This window comes from Urocampus carinirostris, chromosome 12 (assembly GCF_059441175.1).
Source record: "Urocampus carinirostris isolate Australia breed hairy pipefish chromosome 12, RoL_Ucar_1.0, whole genome shotgun sequence".
Lineage (NCBI taxonomy): Eukaryota > Metazoa > Chordata > Actinopteri > Syngnathiformes > Syngnathidae > Urocampus > Urocampus carinirostris.
Window position 1 is genome coordinate 28,614,735 of NC_142360.1, and position 21,871 is coordinate 28,636,605.

Here is a 21,871-nt window from a genome sequence, read left to right on the forward strand (position 1 = left end):
GCTCTGCAACTGAGAGAGAAACTCTGCTGTATCGGAGCCATTGAATAAATAAAATTGCAGATACCGATACCGGTTAAATTCCCAAATATCTGTGCCGATAATCGGCCCGCCCAAATATCGGTCGACCTCTAATTATAAAAGCACATTAGAGCGGAGTCAAGACGCAAGTTCTAGTTATAGGTTAAAAAAAAACACATGGGAGTGCTTTTCTGACGTTTACCACTAACCATATACAACACTTTGTAGATGTGATATGGAGCAGAAGCCAAAGAAGAAAATTGCCACAATCCTGCTCCCATTTCTCTTAATGAAGGGAGCTTGTTTGTAGGACGGGGAGCCACAATCCACTCTAGTGCTTCATCACCACTTGCTCATACGCTCCAGCACCAACTCTGCAATGTTAGAAGACAAAATCCAACCGTACAATAAGTTGTTACACATGATAGGGCTGCAGGATTAACCGAAATTTAATGGACATCGCGATATAACGTCGTGCAATTGTGTCATCGCAAGACACTGCGTTTTTGTATAGACAGCGAACTTAACATGGCTCCCCAGAAAAGGGTGCTGTCAACTAACGTTTAACCCATTAAGGATCCTGTAAAATTGGTATAACATCCCAATCCAAGATGTACCCAAAGTCAATTGAATGCTGTTTTTGAACCGTTTGGAGAATATATAAATGTATATATATACACTTTCAGTCTCTTTTGAAAGGTGAAGGATTTTATACATTTGACTACAAGGGATTTTGTACGATCAAATACAAATTACATTTAATGCAAAAGATATTCACTGAGTGAGCTTCAGGTCACGCGGCTCCGAATGCGAATGTTTTGTTTAGTTCTGTTGAGAACAGGACTCTGACGCAGAAAGTCAGACATCACGATGCTCTTCTCCGAGACGGTGGGGCCACGTGGGGCCTTTTCCTGACACGGTAGATGGGGTCATGGGAGGAGCCCGCTTGCAGAAAAAATGTGGGCCGGGAGAACTTCAGAAGATCGGAGAAGATCGAGAAAGGCAGAAGATCGAGAGGGACAATTGAGAGAAGAGGCTCAACAAAGACTTTAGCGACAATAATTCGGGTAATTCGATGGAATTCACTTCGTTTATTATTTAAGAAATTAAATCTGCCCCCGTGTGGAAATGACGGTCTCTTGTCCGTCTTTTCAAAAAAAGAAACGAGCATGCATTGTTAGGTGAATGAAGGTTATGTTTGGTTAATGGAGTCAGATAACTAATTCGAACAATTTGGTAAATGATATATTTTAATATTTATTTCCTAACAAAGGTAACACTCTCAAGTTTTAATCACAGCAAGAGCTACTAACATTAAGTAATCTGAGTCGGAAAATACAGAAATAGAAGGTTTTTCTTCTCGACTGATTTTGTTCTTTGCAATCACATGCCTGCAAAAGTGTAGCATGGGCATCCTACCTGGAAAACAGCTAAGACAATAGCTTGAATGCTAACTTGGTCCCAAGTAAAAAAAAAAAAAAAAAAAAAAAAAAAATTAGTATCAGTGCCAGATAGCTTTTAGGGGCTCGCTACAATAAAAAAAGAAATAACAAAAAAAGGATATTCAACGATAAGGGGAAGTCAGAATGGCCCAACAAAAATGGTGATCACCAGCAGGTGCCCTGTGGATTTCTCTCTCTCTTGTTTGTCTCTCTCATTATTTCGCTCTCTTTTCTTTCATTCTTGGTTTCTCTCTTTCACCCTCTCTCATTCTCTCTTTCTCCCACTTCTCTTTCTCTTTGATGTATTATTCTATGTTTTTATCAATCATGTGGCCTTCAAGCTAATGAGTTTGGCGCTATAATTATATTATAATTGCGTATTCTGACTAACAGGGGAGTATGTGTTGGTTGGTGGGATCCCTTAAGCACGCGGGTCGTAGGGGCACCATTTCCTGTGGTGTGTCTCGAGCAAGTACAACCTGGTGGCGCCCATCCCTCTCCAGAATACAAATTTAAAGTGTTATGTCATGCATTTGATTGAGCGAATGCCATCTTTTACGGAGGATTGGCTCCTAGCTTTCACCTAGCAGCACAAAAATGAGGGGAGAAATTGATAGATTTACTAAATGACAGCATCCTAAACTTTTTTGTTTCTTACATATAGTCCGTTTGAATCCTAAACTTGATTTGTGAAGCCAAAGAATAGTATATGTCTGACCTGATAGGAACATGATGGCTTCCAAGAGCGGTACTTCCTCCAGGCCCAACAAACAGACGTAAACCCTCCTCTGGAAACAGAATTAGAATTGTTTTCATTGTCATTGATATTAACGTTGCAACAAGATGAGACATGGCACTCCAGGCTAAAACATGTCGGATAGAGAGAAAAGACTATCAGGAAGCCGGCAATGTCTTATAGACTGGGCAGAGAGCAGCCGATGATCTTTTGGGCTGTGTTGATTGCTCTTTGGATGTTTTTCCTGTCTGCTGCCGAGCTCCCGGCATACCAGACGGTGATGCCGTATACCAGAACAGATATACAATGTCAATTTGTTGTTGTTGAAGGACAGTATTTTTTTTCTTGTTCTACACATGTTAGTTCAAATTTGGGTGATGAGAAAGTTGGTTATTGAAAGAGATGTTTTTTTTTTTGTTTTTTTTTTACTAAGCTTAGCCAAAAAAGGCTGTTCTCTAAAGGAGCCCTAATTCCCATCAATAATCGGAGTGGTTTATTCACGCACAGAGACTCGCTTCACTACAAAGCAGCCGTTAGACTAAAATGCTGTACTAGTCTCGAGTCAAGATTGTTTTCTGTTTTATAAATTTGAAAAAGTGTTATGATTCTTTTAAAGCGGTAGTCTAATGCATAAAGCTGTAGTGTTGGCAGGTATGTGTACCTTATAAGTTGCATGTTACAATAACCTCCTGTAAACCGTTGAAGAAGATCCGGCATCCTGTCATAGCTGCCATCACAAATCAGGGGTACTGATATTTAATACTTCAATTTAACAAATTACCATCCATCCATCCATTATCTGTTCCGCTTATCCTCAGTAGGGTCACGGGGGTGCTGGAGCCCATCCCAGCCATCTTCGGGCAGTGGGCAGGGGACACCCTGAACTGGTTGCCAGCCAGTCGCAGGGCACACAGGGACAGACAATTCGCTTGCTCATTCACACCTAGGGACTATTTGGAGCAGCCAATTAACCAGCACGTTTTTGGGGGAATGTGGGAGGAAACTGGAAGGTTGGTAGCTGGATTTGAACCCATGAACTCAGAACTGTGTCGCACACGCGCTAACCACCGCGCTGCCGTGCTGCTTAAGAAATTACCGATTATACAAATAATTACATCTTAAAACTCATCTGTTTTGGTCTGTTTACTCGCCGATAGGATACATTAAAATAGTGTAGCCTCAGAAAAAATAACACTAGATATTTTTTGCCTAATTAGATATTTTTTGCGTGAAACTCCTGTCTCGTTTACTATGGTTGTGACTTGTTTGCCGGATCATAGCCTTTTATAACTAGTGTATTTATGGTGCAATTGCAAGCGGGGCAGCACGGCGGCGCAGTGGTTAGCGTGTGTGCGGCACAGTTCTGAGGTCATGAGATCGAACTTTCCTGTGTGGAGTTTGCATGTTCTCCCCGGGCTTGTGTGGGTTTCCTCCAGGCACTCCGGTTTCTTCCCACATTCCAAAAACATGCATGTCAGGTTAAGTGGACGGTCCAAATTGTCCCTAGGTGTGAATGAGCGACAAATTGTCTTTCTCTGTGTTCCCTGCAACTGGCTGGCGACCAGTTCAGGGTGTCCCCGGCCCACTGCCCGAGGATAGCTAGGATGGGCTCCAACACCCCCGCAACCCCACTGAATGATAAGTGGTGCAGATAATGGATGGATAGATAGTTTACACACATTCATCATAGATCTAGCTTCTTGATTTTACTCTAAAAATGCACCAGGTCGATGTGCTTGAATTTAAAATGTATACAAATTTCAGGGGAGCATGACTGCAGACCACCCTAGACTGTCCACCCGCCAGGGTTTCACCAAATTCAATGGGAAACACTGCAAAGGCTACATTTACGCAATAGTGTACAAATGACTTCTCCTCTTCCTGAGACATTACAGAACTGCTGTTGAAGTTCGGAGTTGTTTTTCATAATTTGGTCTTTCTATCAGCCATTTCAACAGCTAGCCCCTGTGCCAAGTTGTCTTTTGGACGTCCGACTTGACAAAACCTTCTCTTATAGTTTGCACAAAAATTTGAATGTATGACTAAAGTTGTATGGTACAGTCTTCAATGGCTCTGGGGGTATTGCACAAAACAAAGATGAGGGATTAAGCCAGTATATGTATGTTATTTGGGCAGAATTTTAGCCTACAATTTGTTGCATGAAAGCAGGTTAAATTAAGCTTGGCTCAGCGACTATGGTTGTCCTCTACAACTAGCCTGCTTCAGATTAGATTAACAAACAGGCTTAATATTGATCCCAAGAGACAAGGCTGTCAAACTTAGGAAATTTTAATTTTTTGGATCCATTTCTATAAAAGAAACAATACTGTGGAAAACTTCAGGTGCTACAAACATTGAGTCATCTTAATCAGAACACACAGAAATAGAAGGTTTTTAACAACATTTTTTTTCACAATCACTTACCTGCAAAAGAGTAAGACATGGGCATCTTAGCTGGAAAACAGCTGGGACAATAGCATAAAGCCTTACCTGGTCCCAACTTAAATTTGATCACGATCTGAAAAATTAGACTTATTCCACACATTTCTCTGAGGGTATATATATTTACGGCTCTAAAAACTTCGCAACCATTTATTTTTTGTTTGCCAATTTTTAGACATCGTGAGAAGGTCGTAAATGTTTGACTTCTCTTTCTAGAAGTCAATTCATGATTGTGCACACTTACGGTTAATACTCCCGCATGAAAATGGATGACGGGTTGCATTTGCGCTTGTTTATTTTTGGCTGATTTGAATTCACCCAGTAAAATTGCATATAATTAGGTTGGCTAACCAATGTGTCATTCCACATGTAAATCAGTCACTATTGGCGCACGATTTTTAAAGCCAAATTGGTCATGTTTTTTTTTTTTTAAAATACAGGTCCTCATAGGTTGTTATAGGCTAAGGCCTGTGGAAAAGAACTTGCAATTGGCCAAGAGTGGTGTTAATCAAAAGTTCAGAGAATAACGGCTATACAGGAAATCTTTTCCGACTTTATTTTTAAAAAGTGTAATGGAGCCAAACAGACAGATTCCAACTAAGATATTCAATCAATGCAGGAATACTTCTAGGTGGATTTTCTTTTTTATATCTGTCGGCATGATTGTGTGTTTGAGCCCATATTTACATGGTTGGATTGACTGGATTTTCATTTACCAGACCAGGTTTGCGGGGAATCGTTTTCCGAGTGGAATATTACAAGACTTTTTGCGCTTTTTCGCGCTCTAACGCTTTATCGATTTTGGCATCTTGTTTCAGACTAACGTTGTTTTTGTGTTTAGTATATTTTGAAATGGTCAGCTTTCAAATGATATGTGGCATGATGTATTTCAGTGACTGTTGACCAATGTTCCCTCTAAGCTGCGTGTATGCGCAATCGCGCACTGCCCAAAGCTTTTCCGCGCACAAGAAAATTTAGCCTGCTCACAAAAATCAGGGCTGGAAATTGCTAATTAAGAAGCAAATTAAGTCAAAGTTACAGTGCATGAAGGTAAAAATACATGGGTTCCCCTGACGCTGTGTTCAAAATGCGATATTTTGAAGTCAAGGTCGAAGAAGAACAAAGTCGAGTGAAGTCAGTGGAGTTATTCGAGAACCGCCTTCTTCGGCTCGGCTCACTAAAAAGAATCGTCTCTTTCAGTACCAAACGGCTCTTCAAGTTATTTTTACTTCATTAAACCCTACATGACCAAATATTATGTAAAATTATGCACAAAATGACTTAAAGGAAGGAGGGTAAATAGAGAAAGAAAAAAATACCAGAATGAAAAAGTAGTGAAAAGCTGAGGAAAAAAAGGAGAGAAAAAGAGAAATAAGAGCAGGAAAAATTCAGAAAAAAAGCTAGAAGAAAATAAAATAAACTAATAAAGGAAAAAAGGTAATAGAGAAATAAAAAAGCAAGAAAAAAGTAACAGCAAGGAAAAAATAAACACAAGATTTTTATAAAGAATGAAAAAAGGAGAAAAAATAGGGGAAAAAAAGAAAGTTTGTTGCATTCAAATCATTTCCAATGATATCAAGTGAATCTTGTTGCCAACATTGTACTTCCACTAAAAAATGTGATTAAATACAGTTCTGTATCGTGCAACCGACTAAGCCCCCCAAAATGTTAGTATTATGCGACAAAAGATACCAGGAAAAAAAAAAAGAAATGGAAATCTTGTGCAAGAATTGTTAAAACAAATTACGTTTGTAGGCCCTGCAACCTTTGCAATTGTACATTAGTCAATTCATTGTAAAGTGAAAAATAATTTTGCATTCCCGGAAACTCGGCAAAATGTAACGTGATGTCAAGTTTTGGACATGTTTGATAATGACTTAGTTGCCACACTTGGGATTGCTGTTGCTCACTGTTGTTTCAAGCGTTGCTCACCGACTGTGTGAAGACCCGTGGAAAATTAGAGGGAACATTGCTTAGAGGGAACATCTTACATACGCAACTTTTTTTTATCAGCATCATTTTTTTTATCAGCGTCATTTTTACGCACTTTAAAGAAAAACAAAAACAAAATGATTAAAAGGTTTGGTCCATCAAGATGAATTTCAATCATTTTCAAGCACTTCACCTAAAATTCAAGCATGCTCCAGACATTCTATCCTTGACAAGAAAATGCTGTGTTTGTGCTACCTTCAGCACCGGAGTCTAGAAGGTCGGGTGTGAAGTCTTGGCTTTGGAGGATTTTTTCCACCACGTCATCTGCATCAACTCGCGTATCATCCATTCTTTTTAGCTGAGACTCCATGGAGTCCTGCTTCACTGGATGCCTGACAATAGGAGTAATGGGAGGCATTTTTAGATGGCCCTTGAACACTCGACTTTCACTTGAGGCTATGTCCACATAAATGGTTATTTTTATTCTTCTAATAAAACACTTTGCTTAGTTGTCATCATGGTTTAGGATTTTCATGGCAGAAAAAGCTATTTTCAGAATGAAACATAGGGTATGTCTACATGCAGGGTTGGGTAGGGTTACCTTAACTTGATTACTTTTAATTACTTTTGGATTACTCCAATAGCAAATATGCTATTAAAAGACAAAAGAAACTAAATATGAATAAAATGATGACTCACAACACGTGGTAAGCTTTCTCTCCTGGCTTTGATCTCTTTGATCTCCGGCAAAACTAACATCAAATGCGACAGAAACGAAATGAAAATAAATCCAAACAGCTTCCTAACATCATTTTTGCCGTTCCATGTATTCCGTTACTCCCCAAGCCTGCACAAAATGTAGTCATTTTATTCATATTTAGTTTCTTTTGTTTTTTATTAGCATATTTGGTATTGGAGTCATCCAAAAGTAATTGAAAGTAATCCAGTTAAAGTAACCCTACCCAACCCTGTTTAAATGCAAGGAATGGTCAAACTGGGATAAAAATTCAGATTTGTGGACTGATCCGGATGAATTGTTATCATGATGGGTGACACAACCGGCCCATTCAATCTGATCTTATAAATAAATGTATTTTCCTCAGCTAACTTTTTGTGGAGGCAGAAAATTAAATGGAAAGTCCCTTAATGTTGCGTTAGCATAGGTGGACCCAAATGCAGGGAAGCCGAAATGGAGGCAGGTCTGCGGAACAAAGGATAGTATTCATTAACAAAAAAAAGCATAGTACAAAGAGTCTGAACTGGAAACTAAAAATAAACAGCAGACCGAATGGAAGTGGCATGGGAATGATGACAATGACCCAACCAAGTATGCTGCGCCAATATTAATATTCAATATTAAGGCTTGCTATAATTAGGCACAGGTGATTGTGTCCAGTTCCAAATACGGTTGGAAGGTGGGGTACCAAATTATGCCATTACCTCCCTCTCAAGGTTTGGATGTCAGTTCTTCACTGTAACAGGCTAAATGTCCTTGTTTGTCCACGCCAAAATAGGGACAGGGTAGAATAGAATAGAATATACCTTTATTGTCATTGTTACAAAATGGGTTAACATATTGTGACAACGAAATTGGGCATGACATTCCAGTTTCACACATTCACAGTGAGGTAAAAAACCCAAGAAGATAAAGGGACAGAGAAGATAAGGTTATAAAACAAGGAGGATAAGGTTATAGTTATAGTACTTTTTTGACATGGTGAGAGAGTTGTAAATGTTTGACTTCTCTTTCTAGAAGTCAATTCATGATTGTGCACACTTACGGTTAATACTCCCGCATGAAAATGGATGCATGTTCATTTTCGGCTGATTTGAATTCACCCCGTAAAATTGAGAATAATTACGTTGGCTGACCAATGTGTCATTCCACATTTAAATCAGTCACTATTGGCAAAGGATTTTCAAAGCCAAATTGGTCATGTTTGTAGAAGCTTGTACGGGGTGCTTTGGACAGTGGCGTACCAGATCATGACATAATTAGGGACAGGTGATTGGGTTCCAAACCAGGTTGGTGTCCTCTGGGGGAAGGTGGAGTACCAGATCGTGACACTTAAGGAATCAACCAATACACATGAGGCTTATTTAGTGAGTTAGCTGGAGTTTGTGTGTATCATTCGTCTCTGTACTACAAGTCCAGAGCTCTAAGTTGAAGGATTTTGCCCTTTAATAACTTAAACAGTGACAACGTTTAAAGCCCTGAAACCTAAAACAAGCAATAACCCAAACAATGAGGTTTGGTCACATTAGGACCACCTTAATTAGAATTAAAGCCGTCTTTATCATCTTTGATTATAACATAATAAACAATTTTTACAATGAGATTTGATATGGCACTCCAGAATAAACACTAAATAAAAGATAAGACAAAGTCATTCCAGGGTTCATAGGACAAAAGTATTTACAATGTAGTGCTTGGAGAATGGCCTAAGTCAGGGGTCAGGAACCTTTTTGACTCAAAGAGCCATAAAAACAAAAAAAATTTTAAAAAGAAATTGAGAGAGCCACATCATATATTTTCAGACAAAATTGAAAAAAACTGCCAAACACGCTCTCTAGACAAAAGCTAATTCCTCAGCACATTTGATTTCACTGTGTGTCATTTGATGATATAATCAAATGTATGAAATGATAATAATGCCAAACCCTGTGTCCCAAATCAATGTAAATATGCCATTTACAATTTATCTTCCACCTTCAGTTAAGAGTGTTGAGGCCATTTTTTTCCATGAAATCTGTCCTTAATAACGGTTTCAAAACAATGTGCATGCAAAGTTCTTTAGCAAAAATGTCACAAATTCCTGCAAACGATAAGCATATCGTCATACTCACTTTGGGTGTAGACTGCACTGAGCGAGAGAGAGAGAGAGAGAGAAGGAAGTGCCTTGCGCTGTGTGCAGGGATCCGCCCACCTGTACTGCTCACCCAATCAAAGTCGTTTGCCAGCGTTTTCATTTATCAGTTTAAATGGTTTCTTATCGAACTTCTGCATTAAGTTGCTTCGGCTTTATACGGACCAAAATCGGGATGAAAACACTTGACTTTCGAACGCCACAGAGAGATATGCGATAGTTACATTTTATTTCAGAGCCATACGTACTCATGAAAAGAGCCTTAAATGGCTCCCGAGCCATAGGTTCCCTACCCCTGGACTAAGTTGTAAGTGCAATGACATTTAGCAGCAACATAATTCCAACATCCTACATGCCGACATTTCTTGTGTAAACATCATGTAAATTATAACTATAGCCTTATCCTCCTTGTTTTATAACCTTATCTTCTCTGTTTTCTGGCTTTTTACCTCACTGTGAATGTGTGAAACTGGAGTGTCATGCCCAATTTCGTTGTCACAATATGTTAACCCATTTTGTAACAAGGACAATAAAAGTATATTCTATATTCTATTCTAACACAAAGTTGAGAACTCAAATATGAATAGCTGTTCTTCCATACATGAACAAGATGAGAAGTGATGGCTGGGGTACGAGGGGTCCTTATTATGCTGCGGTATCGCGAGGTGGATATGTCCTCCAGACTCATCTTAAGCACAATTGGTCCCCACAATGATGCAATAAATCCATAAAAAGGAAGAAACAAATAAGCACAAAGAAAAACTCCGGCCCCAACCCCCCAAATACCTTAAGCACTTAACCTTGGGACCTGTCCACAGTGTACCCAGTGAACATGATAAATTGGTCGGCCACTTCCACCTAAAAATAATATGCAATAATCATAAAGGACACTGCCAACCTTACGATGCCCTTTGCTGTCCGACCGTAATCGTCATGCTGTCTCAGCAAAACGGATTCATTGAAATTGAACTATTGCTGATGAATCAAAATTGCTTGCACAGCCAAGCAAGGGCACAAGCACATTCGAGTCTCTAGTTTAAGAAATAGATACTTTACAGATCCTCAACTAGGAGCTTTGTTACATAGTGCCTGCAAAACACTAGTATCAACATATACAGTGGAAGAGGCGACTTTGAGATGCAAGCATTCTAGGCAGAGTGACAAAGAAGTCACATCTGAAACGGGCCAACAAAAGGAAGAGTTTAATAGATTATCAGCACTGATACAGCGGAACCTCGGTTTTTAAACGCCTCTCAGTTTGAGGATCTACACAGCCTGCACTTACTTTTACTCAAATAATTATTTAGGTATAGAAAATTCTTGCCTAAGTTTAATTTGATTTCAAATCACTCAATCCAAATATATTTTCCTCTTCGGTGTTGGGGTAAAAGACGCGTGGCTTCCTCCATCCACCTCCCTCACGTCAGACGTCGTTTCTGCTTCTTGCAAATCGCTAACAAGGTGTACAAACCTTCGTTGATTTTGATTTTCTTTTCGGTGCCAATTTGTTCAGTTTCACTTTCTTTCGCTGCACATCGGCGCCAAATCGTTCATTTAGACGTGCGCTCGATTAAAAAAAGAATCTCAGCCCCAAGTAAACCCCAAGCTGGGTAGTTTGGCGCTGTAGTACGCATGGCCGGAGTGAAGCCTTGTGTTTACTTTGGTGGCTTTGGGTTTTTTTTTGGCTCGGTTATAAAATCAAGTTAATCCGGCGGGTTTGGGCTTATATACCCTCGACTCGGGTCGGGTCGGGCTGATTTTTTTTAGGGAAGATCTTACCCTGGAGTGCCATGTCCAATTTTGCATTCAATATTTTACAACGTTGATTCCAATGACTATAAAGACAATTCAATTCAAGTTATTATTTATTGAAAAAAAAAATCATAACTTGATTGAAATGAGCTAGAAATTTCCTTTTTTTTGACATACCTCACAAATTTACAGCAGTTTGGATTGAATCATCCAAAGGGCAGGATCCGGTTTAGAACTACAGTGGAACCTCGGTTTTCGAACGCCTCTCAGATGGAACAAATCGGAGTCCGACCAAAAATTTCGAGAAATTCTTGCTTCGCTTTTCTGTCAAAAAATCGGACTTCGAACGCCTGTAATGTCTGAGTGCGTAAGCTAGGGTGCGATGCTGAGCAACATACGGGTGTTTTAGCCCCTTATTATGCCTCCGAAGAAAGTCCGTGCAAGCAGCAAAGTTGCCACAGCTGAAAAAAAGAAAAGTAGTGCGTACAAATATTGCATTTAAGAAAGAAATAAGAGCAAAATATGAAGGAGGTGTGCGAGTGTCTGATCTTGCTAGGGAATACAGCATGGCTAAATCTACGATCAGTACGATACTAAAGAATAAGGAGGCTGTGAAAATCTAGTGATGTGGCTAAGAAGGAAGGCAGAAGCAAGTGTCATTAGATCAGTATTTTAAGAGAAAAGAACATCCTTCCAAACAATAATTTTCCTTCCTCCTCTATCCTTCTCCCCACCGTCCACCTGCGCCTTCTGCTGACCACCACAAAGGTAAGAAATCCTATTCATAATTCTTTTCTTTATCCTTTTTTTTCATTTTTACACGTTCATGTTAGCATAATCTTTCGTACGGAAGATTACGATAACGCGAACGTCTGATTAGCCTGGGTTAGCAAAGGTAAAAATTCAGGGTGTTGGAACGGATTAAAACGATTTACATTATTTTTAATGGGAAAAATGATTTCGGTGATCGAACAAATCGGTTTTCGAACATGGTTCTGGAACGGATTATAGTCGAGGACCGAGGTTCCACTGTATTTGGGAATATGACGGAAATCAGCATTTTTTTTTTTACTTGAGGGGCCGATTATGTAGGCTCAGATACAGCTGAGCCTTTCTCTCTTTCTATCCTACCTTCTGTCTCACACGCTACCCACCAAACTCCTTCTGATTGGATAAGTGACTGGGGCGGAGACACTGAAGCAGGAAGAATAACATTAGGGCGGAGTAAACAGCGGCAGCTCTGTTAACTCTTGGGTTCTGACATGCCTTCAAATCAAGACCTCTGATTATATTGGGTTTTTTAAAAGTCCATAGAAAACCCTTTGAGTCGTAAACAAAGTGTAAAATAGTCTAGTTCACATGTGTCAAACAGGTGGCCCGCGGGCCAGATCAGGCCCACCAATGGTTTAAATCCGGCCCGCAAGACAACAGTGGGAGAAGCGCAAGAGGGAAATGAGCTGTAGTTTTAAATATTTCCACCGGATGTCACCAAAGCCAGTTAACACTTGCAAAACAATTGTGGTAGTATTTCTCCATTTCTCTCTGACTCACTTTTTTATTTATTCCTCCCTCTTTTTCTTTCTCCTGTTCATTCTCTCTTTCTCTCTTTTCTCTATTTCTCTCTCACTCTTTAACACTTTATTTTTCTCTGTCTTGCTCTCTTTCTATTTTCTCTCTGTAATTTACACTTGAATTCTCTTTCTTTCTATTTTGCTCTTTTTTCCTCACCTTTTTTCTTTCCCTCTCTCTCTCTCCCTCACCTCACTTTGTCTCTTTCTCTCCTGCTGTCTCTTTCTGTCGTTTCACTTCTCTTATTCTTTTTATCTTTCTCTTTTTTCACTTTCTTTTTCTCTCTATATTCATTTCCCCCTTCTTCTCCATTCATATCTCTATTCTGCTCTCTCTTTTTCTCTCACTGTTACTCTGTCTCCCTTGTTATCCCTATCTGTTTATCGCTCTCTCTTTCCCTCCCTCTCTTTCTCTGTCTTTTTCTCCGTCTCTCTATCTCTTAAACTTACTAGTCTGGCACCTGTGAGATTTTTTTATAGCATTTTTGGCCCCCAGCTAAAACGAGTTTGACACCCCTGGTCTAGTTGTTTTAAGGACGCACTTTCAGGTAAAGACTGATATATTAGCTCTTAGCATAACATTGTCAATCAAGCATGTGTGTTTGCTATTGTGAGAGAGCATCAAAAGCACGCTAAAGTGAAAGGCTGAATGGTTAGCTGTAACCATAACATAGGTTACTCAATCTGGAATGCCCACACTTTTCAATTCGTGAGCGCTAAATAAATATTAGGTTAATACTAATTATCGGTATCATCACTGAAAAACCCACATAGGTCGATACCTTAGTTTGGACCACACACATGAACATTTGCAAGACACAAAACAACTGAATAGATGCTGAAATAATGTCTGAGTGCCCCTATTTTTTAATTTTAAAATAGTTTTTGGTGATAGGAAGGAGTGGAGAGGTGTTGTGAAAGGATAGTGGGATGTTTGGGTGCGTTCTAAGGGATGGGCAGAGCACCTGTATGATGCGGCAGGGGTAAACCAGTGAAAGCTGTCGGGCCCTGCTGTTGAACAGAAGAGTGTGTTGTGTCACCCTGACCCGAGTGGCATGGCCGCTTTCTGGTGTCCCGTTTCATCTGGAGAGACGAAAGCATGACCAACTTAGGTGCCAAGGTGCCTAACTTGTTTGGGTGTTTGGGCAATTGGGTTGGCCATGGTCCCAAAAATCTTGTGTGTGTTATTTGCCATTTTTTTCCCTTTTATTTTCTTATTTTATGTGTTTGTCTTGCTGTCGGTCACCCCTCTTGAGGGATATGACCAAGGTAGATCGATAGATAGAAAATAGTTTTTACTGCCTCCTTTTAGCTGTCGACTCGTCTACGTCCTGTTTAGCGTACCTGTTAAGCGGCTCACAGGACGAGGAGCTTCGGACGGGATATCCCACAGAGTAGGTGGAGTTGCTTGTGGAAAGTGGATGTTCTGGTAAAGCAGGACATGTTCTTGACTCTCTGTCATCACTTGGTTCGGGGATGCTGCCGATCCCCGTCGATGCGCTTCCCACCGAATGGTTCCTATGATGACTGAACTCCGACACACTAGATGAGCGGGAATGGTCTGTACTATAGCCTGGAATGGAAAGAGGCAATGTTATGCTATGCACGCACCTGCCTCCCACCGCGTGCGATGCCATCGAGGAAAGGCATTCGGCATGGAGGAAAACGGCATGGCGCCAATGGCGTCGAGTATCAAACATGTTTGATCGTTTTGGCGCTCGGTCGCCAGCTTTCTCAAGTGTCCGCTCTGAATACAAAACACTCCAGTGGCCAATGTTGACACTAAGCTGCACGCTTGCACGATCGCACACTGGCCAGACCAAGAAAATCTATTCCACACCTAAAAGTCAGAGCTCGAAATTGCCAAATTTATCCACAAGCAAATTCGGCTAGAAATACAGTGCATGCTGGAAAAAACAATACGGGTTCCCTCTGCGGTGTTTTAAGCGCGGTATTTTGAAGTCAATGTCAGCACAAGATAGAGTAAATGAAAACAAATATACATGTGAGCTTAAGTTCTTGCAAGAGAGAGGCGCATGGTGGGGCTGGGTTATAGAGGCTTCGTGCTTTTTTAAAATACATTATTGTCGTGTCCAGCATGGTTGCCGTGGCGACCGGCTGGCCCCGCCCCCTGGGCACGGCTGCAGTAGATCAGCTAATTTGCATGTGTGCTGCTTAAGGGAGGGTTGTGGGTATTGCGGGTGCTGGTTCATTTGCGTTTTCTGTTCTGCATAATTCTGTTCTGTCTGTCTGGAGGAAACCTGTGTTTGCATGTTTTGAGTAAAACCTGTTTTGTGAGTATTTTTTGTCCCTGAGTTTTGGACGACTTTTATTTTGCTAAATAAAAGTACGGATCGTTAACGCGAATGAGTTCATCCTTCCTGCCTCCTGCCTCCGTTCTGGTCCGCTCTCGTGACACATTATTGTATTTTTTTTATCACTAAAATATTAAGATATAGAGAAACAAGTGTGGTTTATTTTAATTATGGTCCAATTGTGTTTATTTTTTTCCTAGCTGTTACTTTTTCTTGCTTTATTGTTCTCCATTACCTTTTTTCCCCTTATTTGCTTTCTTTTTTTCTGGCCTTTTTTCTGAAATTTTCCTGCTCTTTTTTTCTCTTCTCCTCTCCTTTTGTTTCTTCTCAGCTTTTCACTACTTTTTCATTTGGGTATTTTTTTTTTCTTTTTTGTTCTATTCCCCCCCTTCCTTTAAAGTCATTTTGTGCACAATTTTACATCATATTTGGTCGTGTAGGGATTAAAGAAGCAAAAACAACCTGAAGAGCCGTTTGGGACCCAAAAGAGACGTTTTTTAGTGACCCGAGCCGAAGAAGCCGGTTCTCGAAAAACTCTACCGACTTTACTCAACTTCGTTCTACTTCGACATTGACTTCAAAATACCGCATTTAGAACACAGCATCAGGGGAACCAGTGTATTTTTACCTTCATGCACTATAACTTTGACTTAATTTGCTTCTTAATTAGCAATTTCGAGGCTTGATTTTTGTGAGCTGGCTAGATTTTCGCGGAAAAGCTCTGGGCAGTGCGCAATTGCGCACACACGCAGCTTAGAGGGAACATTGCTTAAGTTAGGTTCATGGTAATGTGGCAGCAAATAAATGTTTAATATGTAAAAAACGACATCACATTCGCCAGTAGCAGAGGTCAAAAGTATAATTTGTTTCACGACGTCGCGACAAATCTTTTTTCAGATCATTTGATGACAAACTCCACACGCACTGTGGGTTGAAAAGAATACGATGATCTGAAAAAAAGCTTGAATGAAACTTGAAAAAGGGCAGCACGGCGGCGCAGTGGTTAGCGCGTGTGCGGCACAGTTGCAGTCTTGGGAACCTCCTGTGTGGGTTCAGATCCAGCTACCGGACTTCCTGTGCGGAGTTTGTATGTTCTCCCCGTGCTTGTGTGGGTTTCCTCCGGGCACTCCGGTTTCCTCCCACATTCCAAAAAACATGCATGTCAGGTGAATTGGCCGGTCCAAATTGTCCCTAGGTGTGAATGGGCGAGTGAGTTGTCTGTCCCTGTGTGCCCTGCGATTGGCTGGCAACTAGTTCAGGGTGTCCCCTGCATTATGCCCGATGATTGCTGGGATGGGCTCCAGCACCCCCGTGACCCTACTGAGGATAAGCGGTGCAGCTAATGAGATGAGATGAGAAACTTGAAAAAATTAGTTTGGACATTTGCCCCGTGGGTGTGCGCTGTTGGTTTTTTGATATTGAAGATTGAGGAAATCTTTAGAACAACTCTTTCAGGTACAAAACTTTTTGGTATAATTCACAAATCATTTTCCTTTTGCTTCATGCCGGAACGGCCGCGGCCTTACCTGAGAATTTGGACTGTTGGCTGGCGTAGCTGGAGGTTCGCGAATGGCCAGAGCCCCTTAGATCATCAGAGACCACAGGACACTTGACTTGTCGACTCTCTGTTATGTGAAAAAAAATATTTTAAATTGAATCGACAGCTTTTTTGGCATGGGTATTTCTAAAGTGACATGAGGAGGATTTGGGGGGGTAATATAAACATGACCTGGCCGTGAAGACCACAGGATATTGTATACCTGAATGCTCGTCTTCACAATTACACTGGCGATCAAATTTAGAGAACAATTTATAAAAAAATGAATGATTTTAAGATAAGGCAGCACAGCGGCACAGTTCTAAGGTCTTGGGAACCTCCTGTGTGGGTTCAAATCCAGCTACCGGACTTCCTGTGCGGAGTTTGCATGTTCTCCTCGTGCTTGCGTGGGTTTCCTCCGGGCACTCCGGTTTCCTCCCACATTCCAAAGACATGCATTTCAGGTGGATTGGCCGGTCCAAATTGTCCCTAGGTGTGAATGAGCGAGCGAGTTGTCTGTCCCTGTGTGCCCTGCGATTGGCTGGCAACCAGTTCAGGGTGTCCCCTGCCCATTGCCCGATGATTGCTGGGATGGGCTCCAGCACCCCCGCGACCCTACTGAGGATAAGCGGTGCAGCTAATGAGATGAGATGAGATGAGAGGTTTTAAGATAATACCATCTTCACTGCTCTACAGTTAAATGACATTTATCTGTGTCCTTATCATGGTACTTTTTTCACAAAATGACTTAAGGCAATTTTTTTTTTCAGAAAACGCACTGATCCAAATAAGAGAACACACTGATCAAAACGAGAGAACAACAATGACCATGGCATTGTCACGGTTGCCATGGTGCCCAGTTGGTCCCAGCCGGGTGGCGCCGGGTACTGTCGCGGTTGCCACGGCGCCCAATAGGCCCCGCCCATGGACACAGCTCAGACGCGTTGACTGATTGCTCCTTGGGAGTACTTAAACCTTTGAGCCGTTAGTTGTCTGAGCGTCTGGGAAACTTCAGATAGACTCCTGTTGAACTCTGTGAAATGCCTAGTCTGTGAATTTGCCTGGGTTTGATCCTGTATATAATGGAGTTTAGATTCGAATTAGATGGATTAGATTCCAATATCTTCAATATGCTTTCTTCCATCAGGCAGACCGCAAACTGGATTAAACAAGTTTACATACAACCTCCCCTTACCTTCCTCCTACAAGTAAAGTCCTTAGTAACAGGGCACATTCAACTTTCTGTTGTTGTACTATGTGATACTAAAAGTGATTCTAACAAGTATTTGCAGTCCCCCGTTCGCCTGAAAGATGGCAGCTTTACTCCATTTTCCAGAAGAGCATTATGTTCTACCACTAGATGGCGGTTAGATACTTGTCACGTACCCTTACACGTACAATCAGCCAAACCTAAACCTAGAACCTCGGGCTCCCTCCTTTCTTTGCTTAATTGTTTTGATTCCCGAGGCCTTTCACGTGCACCCCAATTCGCCCCATGTTCCAGTTTCTCCACTCCAAGACCTGCTACACCATCCTCGTCCCACGATAGTCCACCCAACCCATCTTTCGAAAGGTAGTCCCGAATCACTTCAAGGTTTTTCTTTACCCCAAGACCCCCTCTCTAGTTCCCCTCGCAAGATCTCGTCCTCTGCCACCCCCTTCTCGCCAGTAAAGTCTTTAGTTGGTGCTGTTTGAATAAACGTTCCCTCAAGTGGGGTTAGACGACATCTCTTGTGCTTTGCGTTTGGGTCTGTTCGTCACCTCGTATCGTATTTGTTATCTGTATAGTAATCCTGCCAGCTCGGTGGCCTTGGGGGTATGGCCGCCCCGCCCCGAGACTGGGAGGTTGTGGTTCAAGCCTCGGCCGAGTCATACCTAAGACTTAAACATTGGCGCTCGGAATTAAAGGGTTAGAATTGGGGGGTTTGGTCACCTAATGATTCCCAACACCTCAGTTGGGTTGAGCGAGGGGGCTGGGAATCCCCTCCTCTGAATCTCCCAAAAAGAGTCAGAAATTACTCTAGCCACCTCCCACTAGGGGGATATGGCTGTGGTATTTATATATATAATTCTGCCCTGCTACGTATAATAAGAAACACTAAATTTACTGCAAGTGTAGAAAGAACTAAGAACGATGCTGCAATAAATGTATGTGTTGTTTATTTAGTAGATCAAATACACTTCTTTACACACGAATCATCTTCGGTTTTCTTCTAAATAGTCTGTCGTATTTTTTACAGTGCAATCTTAAACCACTTTGTTAAACAAATTAAGTTATTAAATGTACTGTGCTGCCCATGAGCAGATAATTAATATATAAAAAGTATATAAAAATCTACTGCCACCTACTGATATGGATGACTATTACAGATCCTCGTCTGAAGAAAGCAAAAACACTGAATAATGGCCTGATTTTTTGGAAAGAAGAAATTGTACAGTCGTTTGAGAGTTTTGTGATGAAGGGCTATCCAAATAAATATGACTTGTGAAGGATTTTATATTTTATTTATCTGACTATAAGGGATTTTATACAATTTTATACAAATTACATTTGCTGAATGCAGTGGGGATTTTTCACAGGGAAGGCTCGGGGTCAGTGTGGCCTAGACAAGAATGATGTTTACAGAAAACAGCGAGAACGGAGACAAGGGCTGACGCCGGAGGAGCATGTGACGCGGGAAAGGATACATTGTTTGGAGAAGTGTTCTGATAAGCTTTGTTGGTGTGAGTTTTTCAGACGTGGCGGCGCCTTTCGGCGAGGAGGTGGTGAAGCTGGCACCTGACCCGCCCCATGGGGGAGGAGCCAATACCCCAGCTTGTGAAAAGATGTGGACGGAAGACAGAAGAAGAGAGATGGGAGAATGAGGGAGGCTCTACGAAGACTAATTCGACAATAATTTGGCTAAATTCGATGGAAGTCACTTAGTTAAATACTTTAAGCGGTAGATTTTATCGTGCACTCTATTTTTTACAATCAAAAGACAATCCATCTTCAGAATATTAAAAAGAAAAAACATCAACAACACGTGCCTGTTTAAAACCGCAAGTGTCAAAGATTTACCAAATTGGAACTCTAATGTTAAACTTGGAGTGGTTTATTAACACACAAAAAACTGTAGATAAGCAGCTGTTGATAAAAAAAAGAATACTACCGGGTCGTCTTATGTTAACATTTTAATTTTTCTCTTTTCTTTTTTCCTCACGCTGAGGTTTTGAGTTTTCCCTTGCCCACATGTTAGTTTAAGATCAGGTAATGGTGTCATTGTAATCCTGTGCAGTCCTTTGAGACGTTTTTGTGATTAAGGGCTATATAAATAAATGTGACTTGACTTGAAGAAAATAAATCTGCCCCTGTGTGGAAATGCCGGTCTCTTGTCAATATTTTCCCTAAATTAAGAAAAGAGCATGCATTGTTAGGAGAATGAAGTTGGTGTTTGGTTAATGGAGTCAGATAACTAATTTGAACAATTTGGTAAACAATACAGAGGTTTATAAGCCTCAATTGCTGCGCCTTAATAAGGGGAGCAATTGGCTGAGGTTGACAGGTATGGAAGAACAGGGCTAAGGTTTTGGAAGGTGTGAGAGATGTGTAGCTCACCACAAGAAGGTTTTCGTGAATCAGCCGCCCTCCTCTCTCCCAGCAGGCCGTCTCCTTCACTTTGGATCCCAATCACTGTCGCTGTGGAAGGTGGCCTAATGAAAACACAGTTTTTAACATTATCATTTGAAACCAACTACAATCAACATCGATTCGGAACTTTTTGGTACATCTAGCACAGGGGTGTCAAACAGGCGGCCCGCGGGCCGGATCAGGCCCGCTAAGAGATTGAATCCAGCCCGCGAGACAACACTCAGAGAAGTGCAAGAGAAAAACGAGCTGCAGGTTGAAATATGTCCACTTGATGTTGCCAAAGCCAGGTGTCTCTCACAGACTATGTACTTGTATTTCTTTCTCTCTTTCCATCTCTCTCTTCCTCCCTTTCTCTCTCTCTCTCTCTCTGTCTACCTCCCTCCCCCCATTTTGTCTCACTCTCTATCTCGCTCTTTCAGTCTCTTTCTTTGTTCCTCTATGTCTCTTTCTCTCTCTGTGACTTTTACCTTCTTTTGCTTTCTCTTCATTATTTCCTTTTCTCTCTTTCTCACCCTCTCTTCTCTCTCTTTCTATTTCTCTTTGGATCTATTTCCTTCTCTCTCTTTCTTCCCCCTCTCACTATTTCTCTATCTCTTCTGTTTATCACTTTCTCTCTCTTTTCTCTCTCTCTCTCCCTCCTTTTTCTCTCGCTCTCTATCTCTCTCTATTTCACCCTCTCTGTCTGTCTTTCTCTCTGTTCCTCTTTGTCTCTTTTTCTTTCTTTTTACCTTCATTTGCTTTCTCTTCCTTTTTTCGTTTTCCCTTACGCTCTCTCGCTTACCTCTTCTCACTTTCTCCCTTTCTCTCTTTTTCTCTCCTCTCTTTTTCCTTTTTCTGTTTCTCTTCAGATTTCTTTCTTTATCTCTTTCTTTCCCCTGCCATCACTATTTCTCTTTATCTCTTTTGTTTCTTACATTATCTCTCTCTCTATCTTTCTTTGTCCCACCCCATCTTTTTCTCTCCCTTTCTTTCTCTTATTTATTTCTCTCTCTTTTTCTTTTGCTCTAATCTACTAGGCCCCCTAGAGAATGTTTGTTCTATCGTGTGGCACAGAGCATGCACAGTGTGTGCCCTTAGTTGTATGTTATGGTTTACTTTACAGATGTTCCCCTACTTACGAACATTCGAGTTACAAACAACTGTCTATCCGAACATTTTTTTCAGGATGTCGAAAAATATCCGGACATAGCTGTGAGTTAGATTTTTGGTGTAAAGTTTAAAGAAGAGGCAAGCCGTTTCATTTTAAATGAAAGTAGAATAAGGAAGATTAATGCGGTTGAGAAAATTGTAGGATCGCTTTTTTTCGGCAATTTTTTTACCAGGGAGGAGGAAGTTGCCTAACTCTTGAAGCCCATCTTCCAAAAGTAAGTTAAACTTCACTTTATTTATCTTTATGGAGCATATTATTTTCTTAAATGTTTGTTTCTTTTTCAGTACAGAAGAATACAGGTGACTTATACAAGCCTCAAACAAACCCTCAAATAAATCTTAAACATACAAAAATATAGCACTGATGCAACTTACAAACAAATTCAACTTACAATCGTCCGGAATGTATTTTGTTCTTAAGTAGGGGAGCGTACTGACTGAAATTTTAAGTAATGCACCGCTTTTGACCATCAGTAGCGGTA

General features: G+C 40.9%; 1 protein-coding gene across 1 annotated transcript in view; it reads right to left on the reverse strand.

Moving 5' to 3' along the window:
• Positions 1-202: 202 nt before the first annotated feature.
• eeig2b (EEIG family member 2b) overlaps positions 203-21,871 on the reverse strand; it is a 39,426-nt gene continuing 17,757 nt past the window's right edge. The window contains exons 6-11 of the mRNA XM_088348994.1: positions 20,208-20,302; positions 16,599-16,697; positions 14,102-14,330; positions 6,826-6,962; positions 2,179-2,248; positions 203-392 (exon numbers count right to left, since the gene is read on the reverse strand). Of these exons, the coding sequence (XP_088205120.1) occupies positions 350-392; positions 2,179-2,248; positions 6,826-6,962; positions 14,102-14,330; positions 16,599-16,697; positions 20,208-20,302 (673 nt within the window). The 3' untranslated portion in view covers positions 203-349. The remainder of the gene's footprint in view (positions 393-2,178; positions 2,249-6,825; positions 6,963-14,101; positions 14,331-16,598; positions 16,698-20,207; positions 20,303-21,871) is intronic.